Genomic DNA, 21419 nt, shown 5'->3' on the forward strand with positions numbered 1-21419 from the left:
TTTTAATAGGCTGTTGTCTTATTTCGATATTATTTCTTCTGTGAGAAGATAAAGCAACCTGTGTATGGAAGTTTCTCCCCAGAAACTGAGACATCACTATCAGTTTAGAAACACCATCTAGCAAGAATTTTGCAGAACTCAGCTGTGAAACTCAGATCTGCAAGACCAAAAACTGAGTAAAATTTAACAGGGCAGGTGAGGGAAAGATCATAAGAAAAAGGTGCTTCAACCCATAACAGAACATTAAGAAATTCTGCAAACTTGTGGAGAAAAAAAAAACAGTCATGAGGAATGAAGTAAACAGAAGAACAGCTAATTCACTTCTTGCTAGACACAGCTCAGAGCCTGGCATATAGGACTGCTTTTACATTAACACCAGAAGACACAGTTAGGAGTTAGAAGAGGATATATGATAAACCTGTTCTACGTCTGGTTCAGACAACATAAATATTAAATAATGTAGATTGATAGCATAATTTGGACTTCTATGTTTACCAATATACTTGCTGCTAAAAGTAATCATTATTATTAAATATGGTAGCAAATGTAATAACACTAATTACTATTGCTATTAGTTCCTCCTATTATACACAAACAAAAGGAAAAGGGCGGGGGGATGGGGAAGTAACAACATGGTCTATTCCAAGATATGCAGTATCAATAATGTCAACATTTTGGTCAATTACACAGACTAGACATATTCAAAACTGTGTAGTGATACCTAGCCAAAGCCAGTGCTCTGTTTACTCTCTCCTCGAGGCCTGTGGTTCCCAATGCTTTCCACATCAGCCAGAATTTGAATGCATCTGGACGTCTGCTGCACTGAATGGACTTGTCACCAGTGTCATAGCTGACATCGTAGAACTTGTCCTGTTGGAACAGGTAGGCGGCCTCGGCAGAGTAACACTTCTTCAGCAGCCCCTATTAAGAGCACAACAGAGACATAGATTGCTGATGAGCATTTCCAAGCCTTTGTAACTTCACATGCCAAAGCTTTTTCTTCCTGTCTATACCAACAGCTTAGTAAAACAGAACTGGGTGTGCAGAAAACCATCCAAAGCTAATGGTGTTCAGATGAACCCAGTGAAGTCAGCTCTGAAAACAAAGAAGCATCTCTCATTTTATTATTTTCTTCATAATGTCACCGAAGAGCTGCAGGTTGAAGAGGAATCCTTACTCCCATCTCAAGAAACCGTGGGAGTAGGTATCAGAGAAACAAGTACCCAAAGATGTACAAGAGAAAATGCATAGCACTGGCCATTAGCTAAAGAATGAAATATCAAAGTATACTCTGTAATATTATGAAGTAGAGAGAAGGGCTGCAGAGCGCAGCTTATAAGAGCAGAGATGAGGGTGACATACAAGGAGCTCAGGAGACAGAAAAGATTGGAGATTTGTCAGCAATATTAGAAGAGGGTAAGAAAAATAAACCACAATCAGAAAGATAATGGTAGAATAGATATTCAGATGAGGTTAAAAACATGACTACAACATCTAATTCAGATCTGCAAACATGTATTTAAGTGACAGTTGAACCAGAAGTCTTTGATGCAGAACAGACCAATGAACGTAAGTGGACAGCATGACAAACTGCTGAACAGTAGCCCAAAGAGCACAATTCATTTTCCAATTCAACATCACTCTTCAAACCGAAACAATTGAAAAGCACTGCATATTTCATCCTTTCCTCTGTGTGTGTTGTGACCCTGATTTTAAAATGACAGTGTCTGACATCACTCTTAAAGTGTCACATTCCTGTAACAGAGGTACAGTTCTCGATCTGCATTACAGTACACAATGGTAACTTTGGAACTGGCAGCAAAATACAGAAAAAAGATGAAGACAAAAAAATCCACAGGAGAAATAATCCACTGGCATGCACAGAATAAGTCTCCCTCTCTCCCAGCTTTTTCAATTCCTTCCACCAATACTAAAAACAAAGCAAAAAGAAAAACCCACCTGCACAAAAGGAAAACACCAAAGGTTTCCCCACAACTTCTGTAGGGGTTTGAAGATCCCACTGTAATATTGCTGGTTTTTGAAAAGGACAGGATTTAGCCTGAACTCTTTAGCACAGGATCAGTACATTCAGCCTTGTGAAAAAAAAAGTTTATGTGACAGCTTGCGGGGCAGCTTCAGCTCTCCCTCTGCAGCCATCAGGGATAATGTGCTGCTGCAGCACACAGTAACCATAACTGAAAGCCAATGTTGGATGCAGCTTTTTGTGGTCTATAAGATTCTCACACTTACTTCCCAACTTTCTCAGAAAAAGGCAGGCAAGAAGGTGATATTAGAAAGCAAAGTCAAGCACTTGATCTACACAATTCACCTACTTTCTGTTTTTTTCAGCTTTGTGTTCTTTGGCTAGCAGCTGCAAAACAGGAATAGGAATCTCTTTATCAAGCCATTGTGTTCTATTCATTTAGATCTCCATACCCTGACTTTAAGGAGAAATACAAGCTTACTAGACATTGTATTAAAATATATATATAGCAAAACACGCAAAGGCAATAACATCCATAAATCTAAGTTAATTGCTTCAAATCTTACTGACTTTAAAATTTTGCAATGTTTCTGCAGTGAGTGGATAGGAGGGCTGATCAATGTGGAACTATCTTCTGCCTTATCAAAATGTAATACAGCTGCACAACAGAGGACATCATTGGATATTTGTTCCCATCACTCCCGTCATCTGAGATATAATACCTTCTGTTTGTCACAAAAACCCTAAACTCTGTTGGTAATATTACAGAAAGACTGAGTTCACTTAAGATCACAGTACGGCTACAGAGTTTCAGAGTTTAAAAATAAATGCTCTAGACTGAAAACTCAAGAAGAACAAATAGTTCAGTATCTCTGAGTGAGCTCAAATGCCTGGGAACAATTTTTTTTTTTTTTTTTTAATTTTTTTTTCTAAAAGAGGTAGATACTGTCCTGCTCTCCCAGTGCATTCGAAGCTGACATGATGTGCTGGCTTAGTGATCCTCTCCCACCTGCTTATATTACTAATAATGAAACATGCTCAGGAACTCCTGCTGCAGACATTGCCTATTGTCAGTCTCCAGAGGCAAGTACAATGACATCCTCCAGCACATCACTAGAGCAGACAGGAGAAGAAATAAAAATCATGCTTTGTGAGAAAGAGAAAAAAGAGAGGAAGAGGCAGGAAGAAGGAGGGAAGGAAGTGGGGGAAGCAGGGGAAGTGGGGTGCAGACCAAAGCCAGAAGCAAGATGGAGGAGAAAGGGAATGATGCAGAATAGGGTTTGGTCAGGGAGGACAAAAAAAAAATAGAGGAAAATATCCAAAATAGGCAAATGACAGAAAAGCAGAAGAAAAAAAAAAAAGGAAATGCTTTCAAACTCAACATTCTCAGTCCCAAGAAGACCCCAACAGTCTTCCCCATAGTAATTGAACTCCTCCTTCTGTTCAAAAGAATTGTAAAAATGTCATTAGAATTGCCCCATCTGACAAGTTTGAAATTTTCTTCAGCATCTTTTATTTTTTTTCTGCCCTTCTTACAGAGACTAATAATAGTCCTCTACCTTACATCAGGGCTCTTAAAGTTTAGAATATGGAAATACTATTTTTATAGAGGCCACAATCTGCTATGGGTTTTCAAATAGCCTTTGTTTTTGAAGAAGTCTGTGGGTTGTCACTGTTTGTTCTAATTAATAGCAAATAAATGAATAATTATTGATACTGAAATCAACATAAGAGTTCCAGTTTCATAATTCAACATTTTTCTTATTGAACACACTTACCTACAACAAGGCTTCTGATCTCTTTCCATTTCCACTGCTAGTTAAAAGTGAATTTCAATTTCATTAACAAAACATATTTTTCCCCAAGTTTTTTTTCCCCAAGACAAACATCTTCCTGATTCGCCTTATCAGAAGCAATAAGGCCAATCTTTTGAATGTCATACTTGAAAACTCTTAAAAGCAGTGCAGTGCAAAAGGCCACCCCTGTAATTCACTTAAAGAGGTCAAAATGAGCTCTCAGTTGTACTAACCTGAAGCAGAAAGCAACGGGAATAAAGTATTTCCTACAGTTGCCCTGGAAAGGAATCGGGGAAGTAGGTATCTTTGTGATACTGCTAATGATGAGGAAGAGATTACTCTGATTTCATTAGCTACATTCTTTAAAAATGTATTTAACTGGTAAATGAAAATTCTGCTCATTACCTAGAACTGATTGCTAGCTACCCAACCTACTGCTACAGTCTAATGAGTTACAGAACTTCGGCATTGGTGATAAACATTAGTTCTCTATTTATATGGTGATAATATTCACATTCATATGGATTATAGGAAGGACAAATTAGAGTAACTCTGTGGTCTTAATGTGCAATCCAAGATTAATTCATAGCATTTTAAGAACATACAAGAACAAAGCTGGCTCACTAATGTTTTGAGACTGTCAGTCCATCTAGCTTCATGTTTAAATGGTCACTGCAATTCACACCACAGCAATACAAGTGTTTTCTAAGTAAGTTGATCTTATTACAGACATGATGAAAGTTACTCAGGGCATGGCAGCAAAAAAGGAATAGCTGTGTATTTCCCAAGTGTTTTAAGCATTAAGAGCTACTGTCACTGTTCTTGAGCTTTTACAGAGAATTAATCAATCTCTCTTTCCCTTTGGTGAAAATGCTCCTCCCTTCTAATCAAGCAAAATATACTTCTTTTTTATCTCTACTTTCTTTGGAAAACATGCCAATTTTGTTTCATTAAGGCTGGAAAATACTCTTTTATCAGCATTTCATTGCAGTTTATTTTTTTTCATTAATCTGCATAGGAAAATATTTCAATACAATGTTTCATTCTAATAATCTAGCTGCAATGTTTTAAACCTACTAACGCTACTAAAAACCACATAGCCTTATTGATGCTATGTAGCTAAAGAAAAAGAGAAACCCCAAAACAAATTAAACAAACCCACCAAACCAACAAAGAGAATGAAAAACTGAAGGGGATTATTTGTCCATTTATAATTACCTAACCCTAATCTTAAATCCTAAACCCTAAACTGTGGTGGTAGTCCACAGTTCCACATGGACCCCAAATGTGAAGACAGGCTAACAAAACTTCTTTAATCAGACTTTCAAAGGGAGGTAGGGCTTGATTCATAAATAGGACTTAACATCTGTGTTTAACATTTTGTTGCTCTGACTTCCTGCAGAATTCACCACTACAGAAACTACCTGAGGCTCCTTGAACATTCACTAGCAGAACAACGTGTGCCATACTCTTCCAGCTCCCACCTCAGCATCCAACTGCCACTGATGGATCCTAACCACAGTGTGAAGGAATTATGTTCGCATATAAATGTGTGCTTCATCTGCAGCAGTAAGTAATGCAGCAATATAATTTAGGAGCAGTGGAACAAGCTTAAAAGCGAGAAACCAATACACATACTCTTTCCTTCTCTTACCGGTGTGAAAACAGCATTTTTTAATGGGAAACTTGATTCAGATGCCTGTTCTGGAATGGAGAGAATTAAAGTGAAATAAGGCCTTTCTGCCAAAGTGTCTTAGATATGCATTTGATCTTTTTTTCTTAAGAATTTATATTCCAACACTTTCACAAAGCTGACACAAATGTACTCAAATTTGTATGTGTATCTGTTTGCATATAAACACTATTGGCACATACACAAAACACCTAAGTGCCAATTTTCCGGGAAGTAAAGAGTAAAACACCTTCTCCCCATACAGAGAATTCTTGTACTTTCCATAATGTGTCTCACTGTACAACAGGATCTGACTATATGATCAGCAATACTTGTGTTTTCACCCCTCAACAGTTTAGGATTCAGTTGTACAAGTACTTCCAGCACTGCCTAGCTGTGATTTAGATGTGGAATTGGATTGCTTTAATCAGACATTACACTCCAAGGAAGAATAATACAGAAAGGGTGCCAGAGCCCTGATGTTGGAGCAGTGTTTGTAAAGTGACTTTAAATTCCAGGGCAGCTAGAATATTTCATTCCTCTCCATTTCTTCCCTCTTATTTCCTGAAAAATTTCTACTATGTAGCCAAACCATTACCTTAGGCTATATCTGTGTATTTGGTCTGTTTAGTTAAAAATATAGCACTGAATTCTTCCCAAACCTGCAATTAAGACACCACATTAATCTTAGTCAATAACTTCATTCTGCTTGTTTGTCATCCTGGAATAAAGATAACATAATGGACAGGCAGTCCTGGAGTTCAATTCTTACAGCCTGTCCAGGTCCCTCAAGCTGTTAACTGCACCATTCAGCTTGGTGTCATCTGCAAACTTGCTAAGGATGCACTCAATCCCACTGTACATGTCATAAACAGTACTGGTCCCAGTATGGACCCTTAACCACTTGTTACTGCTTTCCACTTGGAAACTGAACCATTGACTGCAATGCAAATGCAAGTCCAAATGCAACCATCCAACCACTTCCTTACCCACTTAACAGTCCATCCATCAAACCCATATCTTGCTGTCCTGTTATGTCTCACCCCTGATTGGGAGCAAACAGTGCCAAGAGAGCACTGATTAGCTCCTTGGTCATCACCGGCTCTTACTACCAGAAGTTAGTAATCAGTTACATGGATAGCTAACTACTAGCAGCTGAATAGAAACTGTCAGCTGTTTTAACAGTGATTTATAAAAGTGACTGTGACAAACCATGGTCGCAAAATACAGATGTAAACCTTAGGGGCTCCATATCTTCATAATGTCATTCATTCCTATTAAATTCCTATTCAGTCATTCATGACCTATTAAATGTAAGCTAAAACTCAACCCTGATGGTGGATAATGAGGTAAGTTTTAGCAGGGCTGAGTTTGAAATGTGGTTTGAAATAATTGACCTCTTACTGGTTTCTTTATTAAGATAGAATTCCACAGAGGTATAAGCAGGGAGTTTTACCACATTGCAGACTCATCTCACTTTTGTGTCACTTGAGATCAGGTGTCTGTTGTTCACTTGCTAGACATTCTAATTAGTCATGGCATTTGGAAAGTCTCAATCACCCTTGCTGTCGTGGTTTAAGCCCAGGCCGTAAGTCAGCCATGCAGCCCTCTTGCTCACTCCCCCCCCCTTTCTTCCCTCCCCCCGCCCTTCTTCCCTCCCCGCCCCCCCCCCCCCCGCTCCCAGAGGGATGGGGAGGAGAATCGAAAGAATGTAACTTCCACAGCTTGAGTAAGAACAGCCCAGTAACTAAGGTGTAACACAGATCACTACTGCTGCCACCAATAATAACAGTGATAAAGGAAATAACAAGGGAAGAGAATACAACACCACCTGTTGATACCCAGCCCGACCGAGCAGTGCCCCAGCCCTTCTGGGTAACTCTCAGTTACATCCTGGCCATGACGTGCTGTGGTATGGAATACCTCTTTGGTCAGTTTGGGTCAGGTGTCCTGTCTCTGCTTCCTCCTGGCTTCCCCTCCTCCCTGGCAGAGCATCTGAGTCTCTCAGAAAGTCCTTGGTCAGACTAAACATTTGAGCAGTAACTAAAAGCGTCTGTGTTACCAGCGCTGTTCCTAGGCCGAAAGTCAAAACACAGCACTGCACCAGCTACTAAGAAGGAGAAAAAATGACTGCTACTGCTGAACCCAGGACACTGGCAATGAGGAAAAACTAGTAGAGTGAGGAAAAAAAAAGCTCAGCACCTTTACCTGCATATGCTCTGTCTCCTCTTTCTCCCCTTTCCCACTCTGGTGTACCCATGTAAAGGGGATGCAAAGACAAGCTCTGCCTGCTCAGTCTGTAGACTCACCTCTGTCACAGTGGATGACAGCTATTCTGAGGACTTTGATGAGCTCAGTGTTTAAGTGCTGCAGGCCCAGGTAACAAAATATTCAATCCTGAATGCAAGTCATGTACAAAAGTTAACTAGCAAGAGCAGCAGCTGCAAAATCTGACCACTGGTGAGTGCAGTGACTTGGACTGGTTTGACCCTGCTCTCTCAGTCATCATTTATTAATTTTGTGGTGGAACTCAAAATTCTATCATTCAGCCTTTGCACTTGCAGCTCTTTTCTAATTATTTCCATTTCCATATTACAGCAATGTCAGCCTACTGCATTTAAAAAAAAGACAGGACTTACAGAGTTGTCTTTCACCAGAAGAGCACAGCACTGGATTCCTGCCAACAGCATTTTGTGGGGATTCCAGGCAACAGAATCTGCCCTGTGAAATTTATAAATGAAGAGAGGTGGAACTTGCACCTATAAGCATGAGTACTAGAGAATCAAAAATGGCCAAACACAACCCAAGTCAGATTTCCCTTCCCCCCAACCCCCCACAGGTTCTGAAATCTCTCCAATTGATAGTAATGTGTGTTTTGAAAAATGCAGCTGTCATAGAGGCCAAGAGGCCACACAACTTCCACCTCAGTCCCTGATAAGTGTGTCCATCAACTGAACTGACATACCTGTGGATGCCATGAAGAAGTCTGCAATGCTTCCTCGATATCAAAGCCGAGCCACCCCAAGAAGCCTGTTGGAACATTCATAGAGCCAAGAAAATATTATTTGTGTAACATTCTTTTGATAACGCTTCAACTAGTCATTTCTGAAGATGCTTTATCTCACTTAAAACTTGGTTTACTACATGTCAATGGGTTAAATTTTGCCCTCAGTATCACGTACTGAAATAAAGATTGCAACCTGGTGCTACGCTTAAAATGGAGGAGCTGATGGGAGAAACAAATTACACTGTCCCTTCCATATAAGGAAGTGCATGAACTGATATACTTGCTAACCAGAACCATTCCTGATACCAGATCAGAAGTGCTTCCTTTCCACCAGCCTAAACCAATGAAATAAAAACATAAAGCCCCATTTTTGCATATCTTCTTCCTACTAGCTGTTTCCTTTCTGAGACAGTCACAAGCGAAACAGCAGAGAATTATAACCTCTGCCAATTGCAAAGTCCAGGTTCAGATTTTCCACAGAGTTTAGATACTAAAAGCAAAGTCAGCAAGTAGGCAATAGCAACATTTCTGTTACCAGCAATCCGACTGATGTTAAAATGGAGTAAGACTCACCACATCTCCCTGAGGTCAATATAAGAACTAAGTGTGGGGTCTTAAAATCATTTAGGCTGCCTCTTTAGTGAGATCTCCACTGAAACTCCTTCTTGAGCATCATCTCATCTATTCTAGACATCTGTCTTTGGGCAATGCCTTTTGCAGATACCATGGACTATAGAAGGAACTCAAGCAACAAGTTTTATATTACACAAGTTTAATTTATGGTCAACTAGAGTTAGGAAAGGTGATTCATATCCATGAATTCTGCAAGGATTAGATTTCACCCACCAGGCGGCGTGAATCTTCAGTTCTCAAACAACAATATTTGCCCCATGGAATGGGTGGAGAACACACAAACACTAGACATGTCATAAAGTGCATTTCAGAAATTACTACTAAATATGGAAAAAGTAAAGAAGAATTTTCAATGTTCATCCAGGCAGAATCTACTTAAGCAAAAGAAAAATAGATGTGATAGCTGATCTATGAATTCAACTTCAGTATTTGCTTCATAGCCCATAAATTAGGAGCAAGGTCTGCTGTCTGGCAGACACGAATCATAAAGTCTCACAAGGGAAATGTAAGGTCAATAACTTGTCTTATCATGCCATTTTCATTAACACAGTACATTAATGCACCACATCATATTTTTCCTCCTCCTTGCTGAGGAAAGGGCTGCTGCTCAATCTACAGGTAGGGCTTCAGGTAGGAAATTATTTGCCTCAAACATCACTGTAATCCTGTGGCAGAACCATGACTTGAAACCAAGTTTCTCTAGCTAGCCCAAATTTGCCATGCTATAGGAAGACAAACTATTCATAGACAAATTTCACTCTTCTCATTATATGATTCACTAGTCAAAACAGTCATGTTACATTATTCCCTGACTTCCATAATTCATAAGAAACCCACCAAGGTATAATAATTCTTTACAAAATTTGCTTCCAAAGCTATTTGGAAAAATGGACATTTTCACACTATCTCTGAAAAACAGGACTAGAAAGGCCCTCAAGTGGTCATTTCAACAGTGTGTCAACCCCAAAGGCACAATCAGTAATACTCATTTCTGTCAAACACTTGTCTTTTCTAGAGGCTATTAATCTGTGAACACACAGCTTGTGATTAGCACTGAAGTGAAAATTAAGGTGCAGAGAGACATCAGCAATTGCTGCTTCTACATTTTTACCCAGTTCAAAAGACTAAATTCTTAGAGATCCAAGGTTGGTTAAAACAAACAAACACAAACGAGAAGGTACCAAAGAAGCATTAGAATCACTGGCTCTGCCTGTTTTTAAAGACCTCTAATAATAGAAGCTGCACAAATTAACCACTTAATTTGCATTTAAGAGTAACCACTCTATTGATTTAAAGTGTCAGTCCTAAGGAATGTTACCTCTTGTCATATCTGCAATGGCCAGGGGAACAGATTATTCCTTTTCTTCTTTTCAACAGCTCTGAAAGCACCTGCAGGCTATTACATATTGTCTCATTGTCTCTTCTTGTTTAAGTAACACCAGTTCCTTCAGTCGCTCTTCATTGGTCATAATTTCTAGATATGTTTCTGCTTATCCTCACTGCTTTACTATTTTCTAATCTTTCTCCTGTAGGTCCTTAACCTTCTTGAAATGAAACTTTTTATTTGGGAACAATCCAGATTAAGCAGACTGAGGCCCAAGAAGAAAGAAAGAATTATTTTACCAACAAATCTTCTTTATTCAATCCTGAAAGACATTTAATCCTATTTAAAAATGCTTACGATCATTGATTTGTGATGTACTGCAAGCTCCAGGTGTTTTTTTCTGGAGATCTGCTCTCTAGCCAGCAATTCTCAGCCTGTTTGTGCAGTTGATTATTACATCTTAAACTTAGAGCTCTATGTTTATTGAACTGTAACCTAGTTTTTCCACTTTTTTCTCTCAACTACCGAGATCTCTTTGATATCTAATCCTGTCCTCCCACTGCCACTTGCAGCAATTTTATGTAATTTTCAAATGTATTCAGTGTATTCTTTTTCACCCAAGTTATTAATGCATATACCAGATAACTTCTAACCTAGGATGGGCCTTTGTGGAATCCTGCTCAAAATCTTCTCCCCTGTCTGCAGTGGACCCCTGGTAACTGCTCTCTGGGTATCATTTTCCAGCCAGATTTGCACTCACTGCCACAGCTGCAGCTTGGCATGTTTCTCTGGCTTCCTCATGAGATATGGCAAAAACACAATAAAGTTAACTATGTCTCTTCCATCCATGAGACTACAGAAGGAAAGGGCGTTGATCAAACTATACTGGCACATTTTGTTTACAACAAATGCAGCTGAGAACAATGCAGGGTAGCTCAAAACCAAGATTATCACCTGTGTCCCATGCAGTGTAATTGGTAAAAAGGTATGAGAAAATTAGTGTTTTATATATGCAACAGCTGGATAATGGGAATCGCAGTGTTTGCAGTGTGATTAAACTAACTACCTAAGCACTGGCTAATAGGTCAAACCGGATTTTCTGTACTGGCCTGTCTATAGGGGGTGTGGAGGAAAAAGACAAAGTAAGGACCAGAAAGGAAGAAATACTCATACATAATATTTAAAGCTAAATGAACACAAGATATTATATAGATATGTGCTGGAGCTTGAGGGCCTATTGGTGGTGTAAAACAAGTCCTAGATGTATGATAGAATGCAATAAGAAACTGGAATGCATGTATGAATACTGTAATGCACACAAAAGGATCCTGGTTATAGTCTCTGCACTTAGGTTGTTGAATGGTTTAACTGCTGAGACAGTTTGGGCTTATTATGGGGCTTTATACTGCATTTATATTCTTAAAACAACTTTTTCTTAACTTCCCTTTCCTTTTTAGATCTGTCTCCATGTCAGAGCTTATCTACTATTTCTGACTTTATTGAAATTTATCCTCCCAAAGCTCACTGATTTTATGTTGACATTCTCCCTTTTGCCCTTCCTAAGAATCATGAGCTTTATCATTTTGTGTTTAACAAAGAGTCTCCTTAAGGCAAATATATCAATTCTGGGGCTCAGAAAATATTCTGAAATAAGATACATCAGTGTAAATCTGGAAATAATACCACTGGCTTTCGTATAAGATATGAACGGCTCATGAGACCATTTGCAGTAAGTAATCCTGATTCCCAATAATACACAGAGACCTGAATTAGATAGAACTTTCCCTGGGTTCTAACGTTTGTTTTAATTGTACTGTTTCTTTTTTTCCTCCAAGGTTACAGTTGGAAGAAACAGCAGCAGTCACTTGCTATAGCTCAGTCTGCAAACCATGTAAAATCATTCAACAAGAAGCCAGGGTTTTTCTTTAGATTCTTAATATTAAACAAACTCTTCAAAAATTTAGAGGAAGTCTAAATATCTCCATTACTGTTGATTCAGATTCTCTCACTGCTCCATGGCTTTTAATCTAGCCATTCTGGATTGGTGGCATTGCAATGATAAAGAGAATGAAATTTTAGAAAATATGAAGAGATGTAGTTTTAGAAAAATACATTTACAGCTAACTCTTTCTGGTAATAAAAAGTCTCAATTAATGTTCCAAAAAGATTCATGAATGGATTTCAATATCCAAACCTAAAATTATAAAGAAAGAGGAAAAGAAAAAATTCTGAACAATTTAGGAAAACATAGAGAGATCTACAGGAAACTCAAACATGTATGAAAATATGAATAATTTATGACTGGTTGAGTCAGAAATATACTTTTATTTTAACCTGTATGAGCCATACACCACAATTACTATGTATCCATTTTCCGACAGAAAGTGGAAAGACTCTTAAGTTAGATTTATATATAATCACCCTCAAAGTATTTTTAGGAGCTAGCAAGAAAAACAAATTGATTTTTAAATAATTTTAAATATAACCCAACAATGACAAAAATCATTTTGACTGCTTGTCACAACCAAGCTATTTGCAGTTTTTCAGCACATGTAACAGAGACAAACCAGAACTCTTTGTTTCCAGTATCAATGAACAAAAAAAGGGGAAGGAAGGGTTATTAGAACCCAATTTGCTTCTACAAAGAAGAAACATCAACAGTCAAAGAAAACAGCAATTATAATAAAGCAATGCTAAACAAAACTGCACAGTATACAAACTCACATCAACATGAAGCCAGAGGCCATGCTTTTCACAGATATCAGCGATTTTATCCAGAGGATCAAATGCTCCCAGCACTGTTGTGCCTGCTGTAGCACAGACAAGAAATGGTGCTGACCCCTGCAAGAGGATTCAAAACAAAAAAAATTGTCATTTGCACTGCTCATCTCCTCCAGTATACCTGTGGAGTTAGAGTCTAAAAAGGTCTAGGAATGTAGGACAAAGATGCAACAGTCACATTGTAGTTTCCCAGCAGAAGGCACTGCATTCAAAGTGCTGACTCTTCTTAAAAAAGGCATTTTCCATTTCCAGTTAACACCATCCCAGGGCAGACTTCACCAGTTGTTTTTGACAGATGTTAGCTTTGTCAAGATCAAAACATATCAGATATTTGACATCTCTCTTCATACACTGCTTTTCATTTCACATTTTACTACCATATTTGCTGCCATTCTGCTGACTATAACAAAGCTACTAGCTCAGCCAGCAGGCTACCCATGCAAGGAAAAGGCTCATCCCTCTAGGTTTTGCACCTGAGTTGCCTCTACATTCTCCTTCTCTGCTCGGTGAAGAGGAACTTCAAGTTAGGGAACATGATTTGCCTTAGGCAGCACTATCACATACTGCAACTGGGACAGTCATCACTGTCTGGCCCCCATGCCTGATCTACAGCAAAGCGCTATTCTCTTGCTCCTACCCATTTCTAGAAAACATGAAGGGCTGTAGAATATTAGGAGAGGCACCACTGACATTCAGACAGTTTTAAGGTTAAACAGCCACGTTGTAGTGTCACACAACCATCATAAGCCATCCATTTTGGTTTCAATGGCTTTGCTCATTGCTTTCGCATTCAACTAATAGCAGGGGTGCAATTACAATAGCAGACTAGGTCACATACCCTTGCAGATGTAGGTGTCTGTGCCTGTTTAGAACCTGAAACTGAAATAATGGAAAGAATTGATGGAGTCTGTAATCTCCATGAAACTGAGGGTACCAGCCCTAGCAATGACTGTGCAGTCTCACCTGCCAGCAGCTACATGTTGAAGGAAATCCCCTGCATTTCAGCTTCTGGCCCACAGCATAATGCTGTTACCAAAGAGGCACTAAAGTTATTATTAAATTGTACAGTCTGGGATACCTGGAGTTCATTTGCAGTGAATTAAATCTCTCAGATGATGTAAGTGTCTCTGTTGACGTAACTCAATGTCCCTTCACTGAAATTAGACATCATCTGAAAAAAATCAGACTCTACATGAGTCTTATGTATCTTCAGCTGAAATCTGAGCCCTCTTTTAAACATCTGCTACGGAGAAGACAAACAGGCTTGAGTCACGTTTACACACTGGCAGTTTTATACTTCTTTAACAGAGCACTGTTAGAATGGTACATAATTATGATTTGTTGGCACTTTAAAAAATCCTTACCATTTGCTAAAGCAGTGAAAAATAACCTTGGAATTAATATAATTTAATCCCATACATTCACAAAGAATTACCAACCTATAATTCACTTCTTGGTCATTCATTCCTAGCACAACCTACCACAAAAGTCAATCAAACTTACAAACCAGCCTGAAGCTCAAGTCCAAAACTTTTGCAAGTGAGGCATACGAAGATGTATGTGCTGCACCTAGTTTCTGTCAGCGTTCTCATCAATTTTCTTCCACAAATACATCAAAGTCAGAGGTCCCCAGCAGCCAGTAGGTAACATGAGTGAGTATGGGGAAAAATCTAGGATCTCTACAAATTTCAAAGCTTGGTACCATTACATTTATCCCACAAAGAAGGGAATTAAATTTTTATTATTCTTGACAATATAGTTATATAAATCTTTCTGACTAAACTCTCTAAAAAGAGACCTAACATTCTTGCTATTCAGAGTTTGTAATCATTTTGTGTTCCTATCACTAGCAAATATATCCTCTGTTGTCTAGAGTGATTAGAATTATTTACTGTAATTCACTGAAGTGTCTTTCTGCAGAAGTTGTAAAGTAGCACTTTATCAAGGACAGACACACTTGCTGAAGCTGTGATGAAATTAAAACCTTCCAATATACCTCTAATTTCCATTAAAATGCAAGTGAAATTGTTTTCCTGTAAGCAGAGTATTTTAACATAGAACATTTGTTTTTAAAATGCAGAGCACCATACTGAGATTGACCTTTTTTTAAAACCAGAAATGTCCAGACTTCTTGCAAATAACCATTAGATTTATTTTATTAACAAACAAGAATTACGTTTTTGCAAAAGAGCCCATTCACCTGACAGCCTGCTTCCTCTTGCTCCATTTTATTTCAGTCTTTAATTTTTTTTCCTCCAGCTTGCTCAAGTGAGTAAAGTACAGCTTGTCTTCCACAGATAACGGAAAGTACAGAAAGAGGCAAGCAAGAGAGTTTGCTAGGTCACTAGGGCCACCATATATTAACAATTATGCTGTTTAGCATGAAACTCAAAGAAGAGATGGTTGTTTGGCAGAAAACAGATCTAAATCCGATCTCACTGAAAGGTGCTATGACCATGCAAGTGCATGACAGGAATGCCTTGCCTTTTCTATAAGCCACAAAGTAGGTTTCCCAAAGAAGGTATCAACAATACCACGGACATTGCACTAGTTGCCTGGTGTTCGCAGATAGCAGAATGAGGGCCGAGCTCTGAATCATAGAATAGTTAGGGTTGGAAAGGACCCTAAGATCATCAAGTTCCAACACCCCTGCCGTGGGCAGGGACACCTCACACTAAACCATACCACCCAAGGCTTCGTCCAACCTGGTCTTGAACACTGCCAGGGATGGAGCATTCACAACCTCCATGGGCAACCCATTCCAGTGCCTCACCACCCTAACAGGAAAGAATTTCCTCCTTATATCCAATCTAAACTTCCCCTGTTTAAGTTTTAACCCATTACCTCTTGTCCTGTCACTACAGTCCCTAATGAAGAGTCCCTCCCCAGCATCTCTATAGGCCCCCTTCAGATACTGGAAGGCTGCTATGAGGTCTCCACACAGCCTTCTCTTCTCCAGGCTGAACAGCCCCAACTTTCTCAGCCTGGCTTCGTACGAGAGGTGATCCAGGCCCTTGATCATCCTCACGGCCCTTCTTTGGACTTGTTCCAACAGTTCCATGTCCTTTTTATGTTGAGGACACCACAACTGCACACAATACTCCAGGTGAGGTCTCACAAGAGCAGAGTGACCCGCTGGTCACGCTCCTTTTGATGCAGCCCAGGATACAGTTGGCTGGTCCCTCTGGATGGCATTCCTTCCCTCCAGCGTATCAACTGATCCACACAGCTCGGTGTCATTGGCAAACTTGCTGAGGGCGCACTCAATCCCACTGTCCATGTCACCAGCAAAGATGTTGAACAAGACCGGTCCCAACACCGATCCCTGAGGGACACCACTTGTTACTGGTCTCCAGCTGGACATTGAGCCATTGACCACAACTCTTTGTGTGCGGCCATCCAGCCAGTTCTTTATCCACCGAGTGGTCCATCCATCAAATTGATGTCTCTCCAATTTAGAGACAAGGATGTCGTGTGGGACAGTGTAGAACGCTTTACACAAGTCCAGGCAAATGACATCAACTGCTCCACCCCTGTCCATCAGTTCTATAGCCCCATCATAGAAGGCCACCAAATTGGTCAGGCAGGATTTCCCCTTAGTGAAGCCATGCTGGCTGTCACCAAGCACCTTGTTGTTTTTCATGTGCCTTAGGATGCCTTCCAGGAGAATCTGCTCCAAGATTTTGCCAGGCACAGAGGTGAGACTGACTGGTCTGCAATTCCCCGGGTCATCCATTTTCCCCTTCTTGAAAATGGGGGTTATATTTCCCTTTTTCCAGTCATCAGGAACTTCACCTGACTGCCATGATCCCACTACTCTGATGCACAAACCACAAGTGAGAAATAAGGTGAGCCTAACCAAGCTAAAAGAAGATGCTCTGTACCTTAGAATTGATATTCAGTTCTCCAAGCTCTCTAAAATAAATTATGTTGACTATAATAAGTGTTATCTTACAGACTATGGGAATGTATGTTACAATGTTGTCCAAATACACACATCACTGTATTCCCAAACACTGGCCTTTGACTCTCTACTTGCAAAGCCCCTGGGGGAAAAGAGACGGAAATTCTACACTCTTGCTACAATACTAGGAAGGACCAAATTTAGCATTTGTAGCTTTTACGATAGTTTTAGAGACTAAGCCTTATGTTACAGCTTGCTTACTGCAGAGGATAGAGGAATAGCTGCTGTAATTAACTGAAAAGCCTACAGTTTTAATTTACTGGTTACGGAAAACAAATACTGCATTTTTTACGTAAAAAAGGATCAAGGGCAAAAAAAATCCTAGAAGAAATGTACTAAATACTTCAGAGCAACACTGTACTCTGGACTTTCATTAGTACTGAACAGGCCATGGAATTTTTCTGCCTCACAAGAGTATAGCACCTAGAAGTTTGTGGTAAACAGACAGCACCTGCAAGAAACACACTGTTACATTAACTACCCTAGTTTTTAAGGCTTCATTCACTGTTTTCCTTCCTTTCACTCAGACACAAGCACACACACAGTCTGCATACACTCCTCCTCTCTCCTTCATGCTCTCTCTCACTCTCTCACCTCTTTCCTGGCCCGTTGGACTTGTTTCTCCAGTTCCTCAGGTATCATCTTACCTCTAAGGGATACAGATTTAAAACTTTTTCAGTTACATTCAAATAGGTTGATTATGTAAAGCACTACTGCATTTTTAAAAATATCAGAGACCACAGCCATGGCTTTTGCTTGCTTACCTTTCATCTGTTTTGATGAAGTAAACATTCTCTGTACCAATACCCAAGAAGGAGGCTGCCTTTTTCATGGAGTAATGACACTGTAAATGAAAGAGACATGAAAAGAAAGTAGCAAGCATGCAATTAAAATGAAAGAAATTTCTTAGCATAGAAAACAGTGACACCGAAATTAACAGCAGCTAACAGTCATGACAACAGCATATCCTAACACACTAAGCAAACTGACAAAGCTACAGCACCAAGACCATCTTGCATTTGACAATGACACACACTGGAGAGAAAAAGACAAAAAAAGGTGCACAACACGTTTAAAATGTGGGTTTAAAAAACAAATATCTATTTCATACTTTTTTTTTATTTTAGTTTTTCATTAGAATGAAAAGTAGAAATTCTGAAGTGTCATCAGGGAAGAATTACTAATTGCTTCAAAATGTTTTAATAGAACTAAGTATCAAGTGTTAGGAAATGCATGAGAAGAATGGTCTATTTGAACTCAACAGTCAAAAAGTAACTGAGAGGTCTGAGAGTCCAAAAGCACCATGTTTGGAAACTGGCCCCTTAATTAGGATGTACCTGTGGATACATCTAAAGCCTCTATCACTTTATCGTTGTGGTATCCAGAGACAGAATACTATGCTAAACTGACCCTTGTCTTGATCCAGAAACTCTGTTCAGAGGGTCAAGGAGCTGAAGTCCTTTACTTCAAGGACTGAAGTCCAAGACTTACTAAAGCCTTTAAATGTGGTACAACTGGGACTTCCAAGGCTTTCAAAGCCCTGTCTCTGCAACACAATCTGAAAAGGTTTTTCACATAAACATGGAATCTTATAAACCATTATGAAAGTAAGCAGACTTTAGACAGGACTTAGCACATCTTCAAAAGTTAATATGGATTTTGCACAAGGTTCCAGTCTGCATTTTCCAGAAAATGAAGTTACCATTTCAGCAAAGAATTTTAGCTAGGTTTCATCAGAGATGTCTTTGAATGAGGATCAGTACATGCAGCCCACTTCTCAATTTGCACTGAACAAAGGGAATTAGCATTATGAAGCCTGTGAAGTGAGTGTAAAAGTTGAGGTCCCTTCACAGGCTCAAAGGATGTTAGAAATGGGTGTTTATTCAATCAGAATGTGGTAACATGGCTCCTGTGGGAAGGATACTCAAGCTCCCACAGTCCACTCTACTTATTATAAGCATTTTTTTTCTGTCAGACAAATATTCATGGTATATCTTGCCATATTTCCAACATCACCTCTATAAGGACCTACTCTACCATGGATACTGTTACTCTATCATAAAAACATTTTGTTTCATTCTAGAATAAGAGGATGCTGATCTCATTTTAATCCATCTTCAAGATTAGCCTCGGAATTCAAGATACAGTAACCTTCTTAATCTGAAGACATTTTTTTTATGTCAAAACCATTGTGAGTAACCTGTAGCATGCCAAGTGTCTACCCAATCGCAGCAACGGAGCCAGTTTTGAGAGTATGCAACATGAGCGGACTTTACAGTTCTTAGGATCAAGATCATCCAACCCTTGGATTAGTACTGCTCTTCTCAAAAAAGAAAACTGGTTCTTTTTCAGATTACTGAGGAGTTAAAATAATGCATACTCCAGCAACCACAAAAATGTCTAGAAAGGCCACTTTTTCATACAAGAGCTGAAGCCAGGTGGTTAATTAATTCCATTTTCTTCCAGAGAGTTCACACAAATACAGTTACTGCCGAACATAATTATGAAAAATGCACAACATTTTAATGTGTGGGCATGAATATATTAAGGGTATTAAGGGCTGTCATGCTTATTTTGGTGAGATGGATCGTCTCAAAGCGCTCTTTCTCTTTTTGATAAAAAAGTTTCCTCTACCATCGCCCACTTTTTACACACATACAAGAAAGCTTAATTTTGTAATATGACACATCCACAAAGTCTTTAGGGCTCATTCATTTAGACTGTTAGAAAGATAATAACATACACAGGTGGATAATTAGTCTTACATTGCATTAAATGACATCAATAATGGTAATAACGTTTGTAGAGTGGCTGCGTGTTGTTCAGTAGAATTTCACAGACATTTTCAACTGATTACTGTATCACTTGAAATACAAGTTGCCTCCATCACTGATTTCTATCCATTAGGTTCAAGTGAAAGGTAGGAATCACCAGGAATAATGAGACTGCTCCAAACTGAGAAAGCAGTAGACCTGCAAATTCAGTATACTAGTAATCAGGTATTTTATTATAAAAAACTGTATGGGAGACTGGGATATAGATAAAGTGGCTTGAGCACCTGAAAGATTATACCAAAAAGCAGAGGTAAAGAGAAAAATAAAGGTAATACCAAAACAAAACAGGATGTGAGATACATTATTTCTTGCCTCCACAAATACTTCTGTTTCCTCTTGGAAAATTTTGTCAGGTCTTCAGTAAGACCAAAAAAAGGACAAGATTTATACTACTACATCGACTTGAAATATGCTTTCTTTGATGAAAAAGTAATCTTCTAGTTATATTGACTGAAAACATACAAGAATGTTTTTTCGCCATCATTACCAGAAGTCATTATGCTAAACTACATGTATCATTTTAAGAAAAAATTACCGGAGAACATTTACCAGCTCCAGTCATAGCGTTAACTAATTCACTTGTTCATAGTTCCCTTTCCATAAAGGAAAAAAGTACCCAGGTGAAAGGTATTTTTGTATCTAGATTATAAATGTAATTTCAAATAATGATTTTAAACACTGTGAGTTCAGATTAATCTTGCCATGTCTTTTTCAGTTTTGTTTGTTTGGACACATTATTAGATCTGTAGCCATTTTTAGTAAGAAATTGAAACAGTTCATGTAAGATGTGCTGCTGTACTGTTTTAACTATAGCTACACATAGCTTTCATTTCCTAAGAACATTTGCAAAGATAAGGTACTTTCCTCCTGTGCTCATTAAAACAGAAAATGAATTTGTATTTTCTTGATTTTGAAAAGTTTCCTAGAAACATGATTGCGTAAAGCTATTACGTTATTATAAGACTGTTATATTACTCATTTTTGCCTGTTGTAATTTCAACTGGGAACAACATAGTGAGTTAATGTTGTATTCTCTCATTTTATTACTTTCATGATCAAGTTGCACTGGGAAGGAATTTAGTTTCATTGCATCTAAAAAACTGCTCACATCAGCATGCACATTTCAACTGTTTACACACCCCTCTCCTACCCTCAGTTACTCAAATTTAGCAGATTTCTACCTTTCAGATCAATGCAATACATTCTAGGGTCAGAGAAAAGTTCAGATGGGACTCAAAGAGCAAAATGTGGTAAAAAAGTTGGGTGACATCTGTAACTACAACTGTATTCAGCTCCCACAGAGACACAAATCATGCCACAATAAAGTGGGATATAACAATTTCTCTACTACCGCTAGTGTATCAAGAGAAATCGCTCTGTAATGGTCCAGCAAGAGAACTACAGAGTAGTAGTTTAAGCAATGT

The 21419-nt window shown here is 38.8% G+C and overlaps 1 protein-coding gene across 2 annotated transcripts in view; it reads right to left on the reverse strand.

The window, feature by feature from the left end:
- Window positions 1–21419, reverse strand: part of GADL1 (glutamate decarboxylase like 1) — an 83394-nt gene that overhangs the window by 44230 nt on the left and 17745 nt on the right. For both annotated transcript variants that reach the window (XM_062603518.1, XM_062603517.1), the window contains 6 exons: window positions 17926–18005; window positions 17756–17810; window positions 13141–13257; window positions 8418–8482; window positions 8092–8173; window positions 722–921 (listed from right to left, as the gene is read on the reverse strand). In XM_062603518.1, the coding sequence (XP_062459502.1) occupies window positions 722–921; window positions 8092–8173; window positions 8418–8482; window positions 13141–13257; window positions 17756–17810; window positions 17926–18005 (599 nt within the window). The remainder of the gene's footprint in view (window positions 1–721; window positions 922–8091; window positions 8174–8417; window positions 8483–13140; window positions 13258–17755; window positions 17811–17925; window positions 18006–21419) is intronic.

Source organism: Pezoporus occidentalis, unplaced genomic scaffold (assembly GCF_034315485.1).
Source record: "Pezoporus occidentalis ecotype Australia unplaced genomic scaffold, CSIRO_AGI_Poc_V1 ctg80, whole genome shotgun sequence".
In the NCBI taxonomy this organism is placed as follows: Eukaryota; Metazoa; Chordata; class Aves; order Psittaciformes; family Psittacidae; genus Pezoporus; species Pezoporus occidentalis.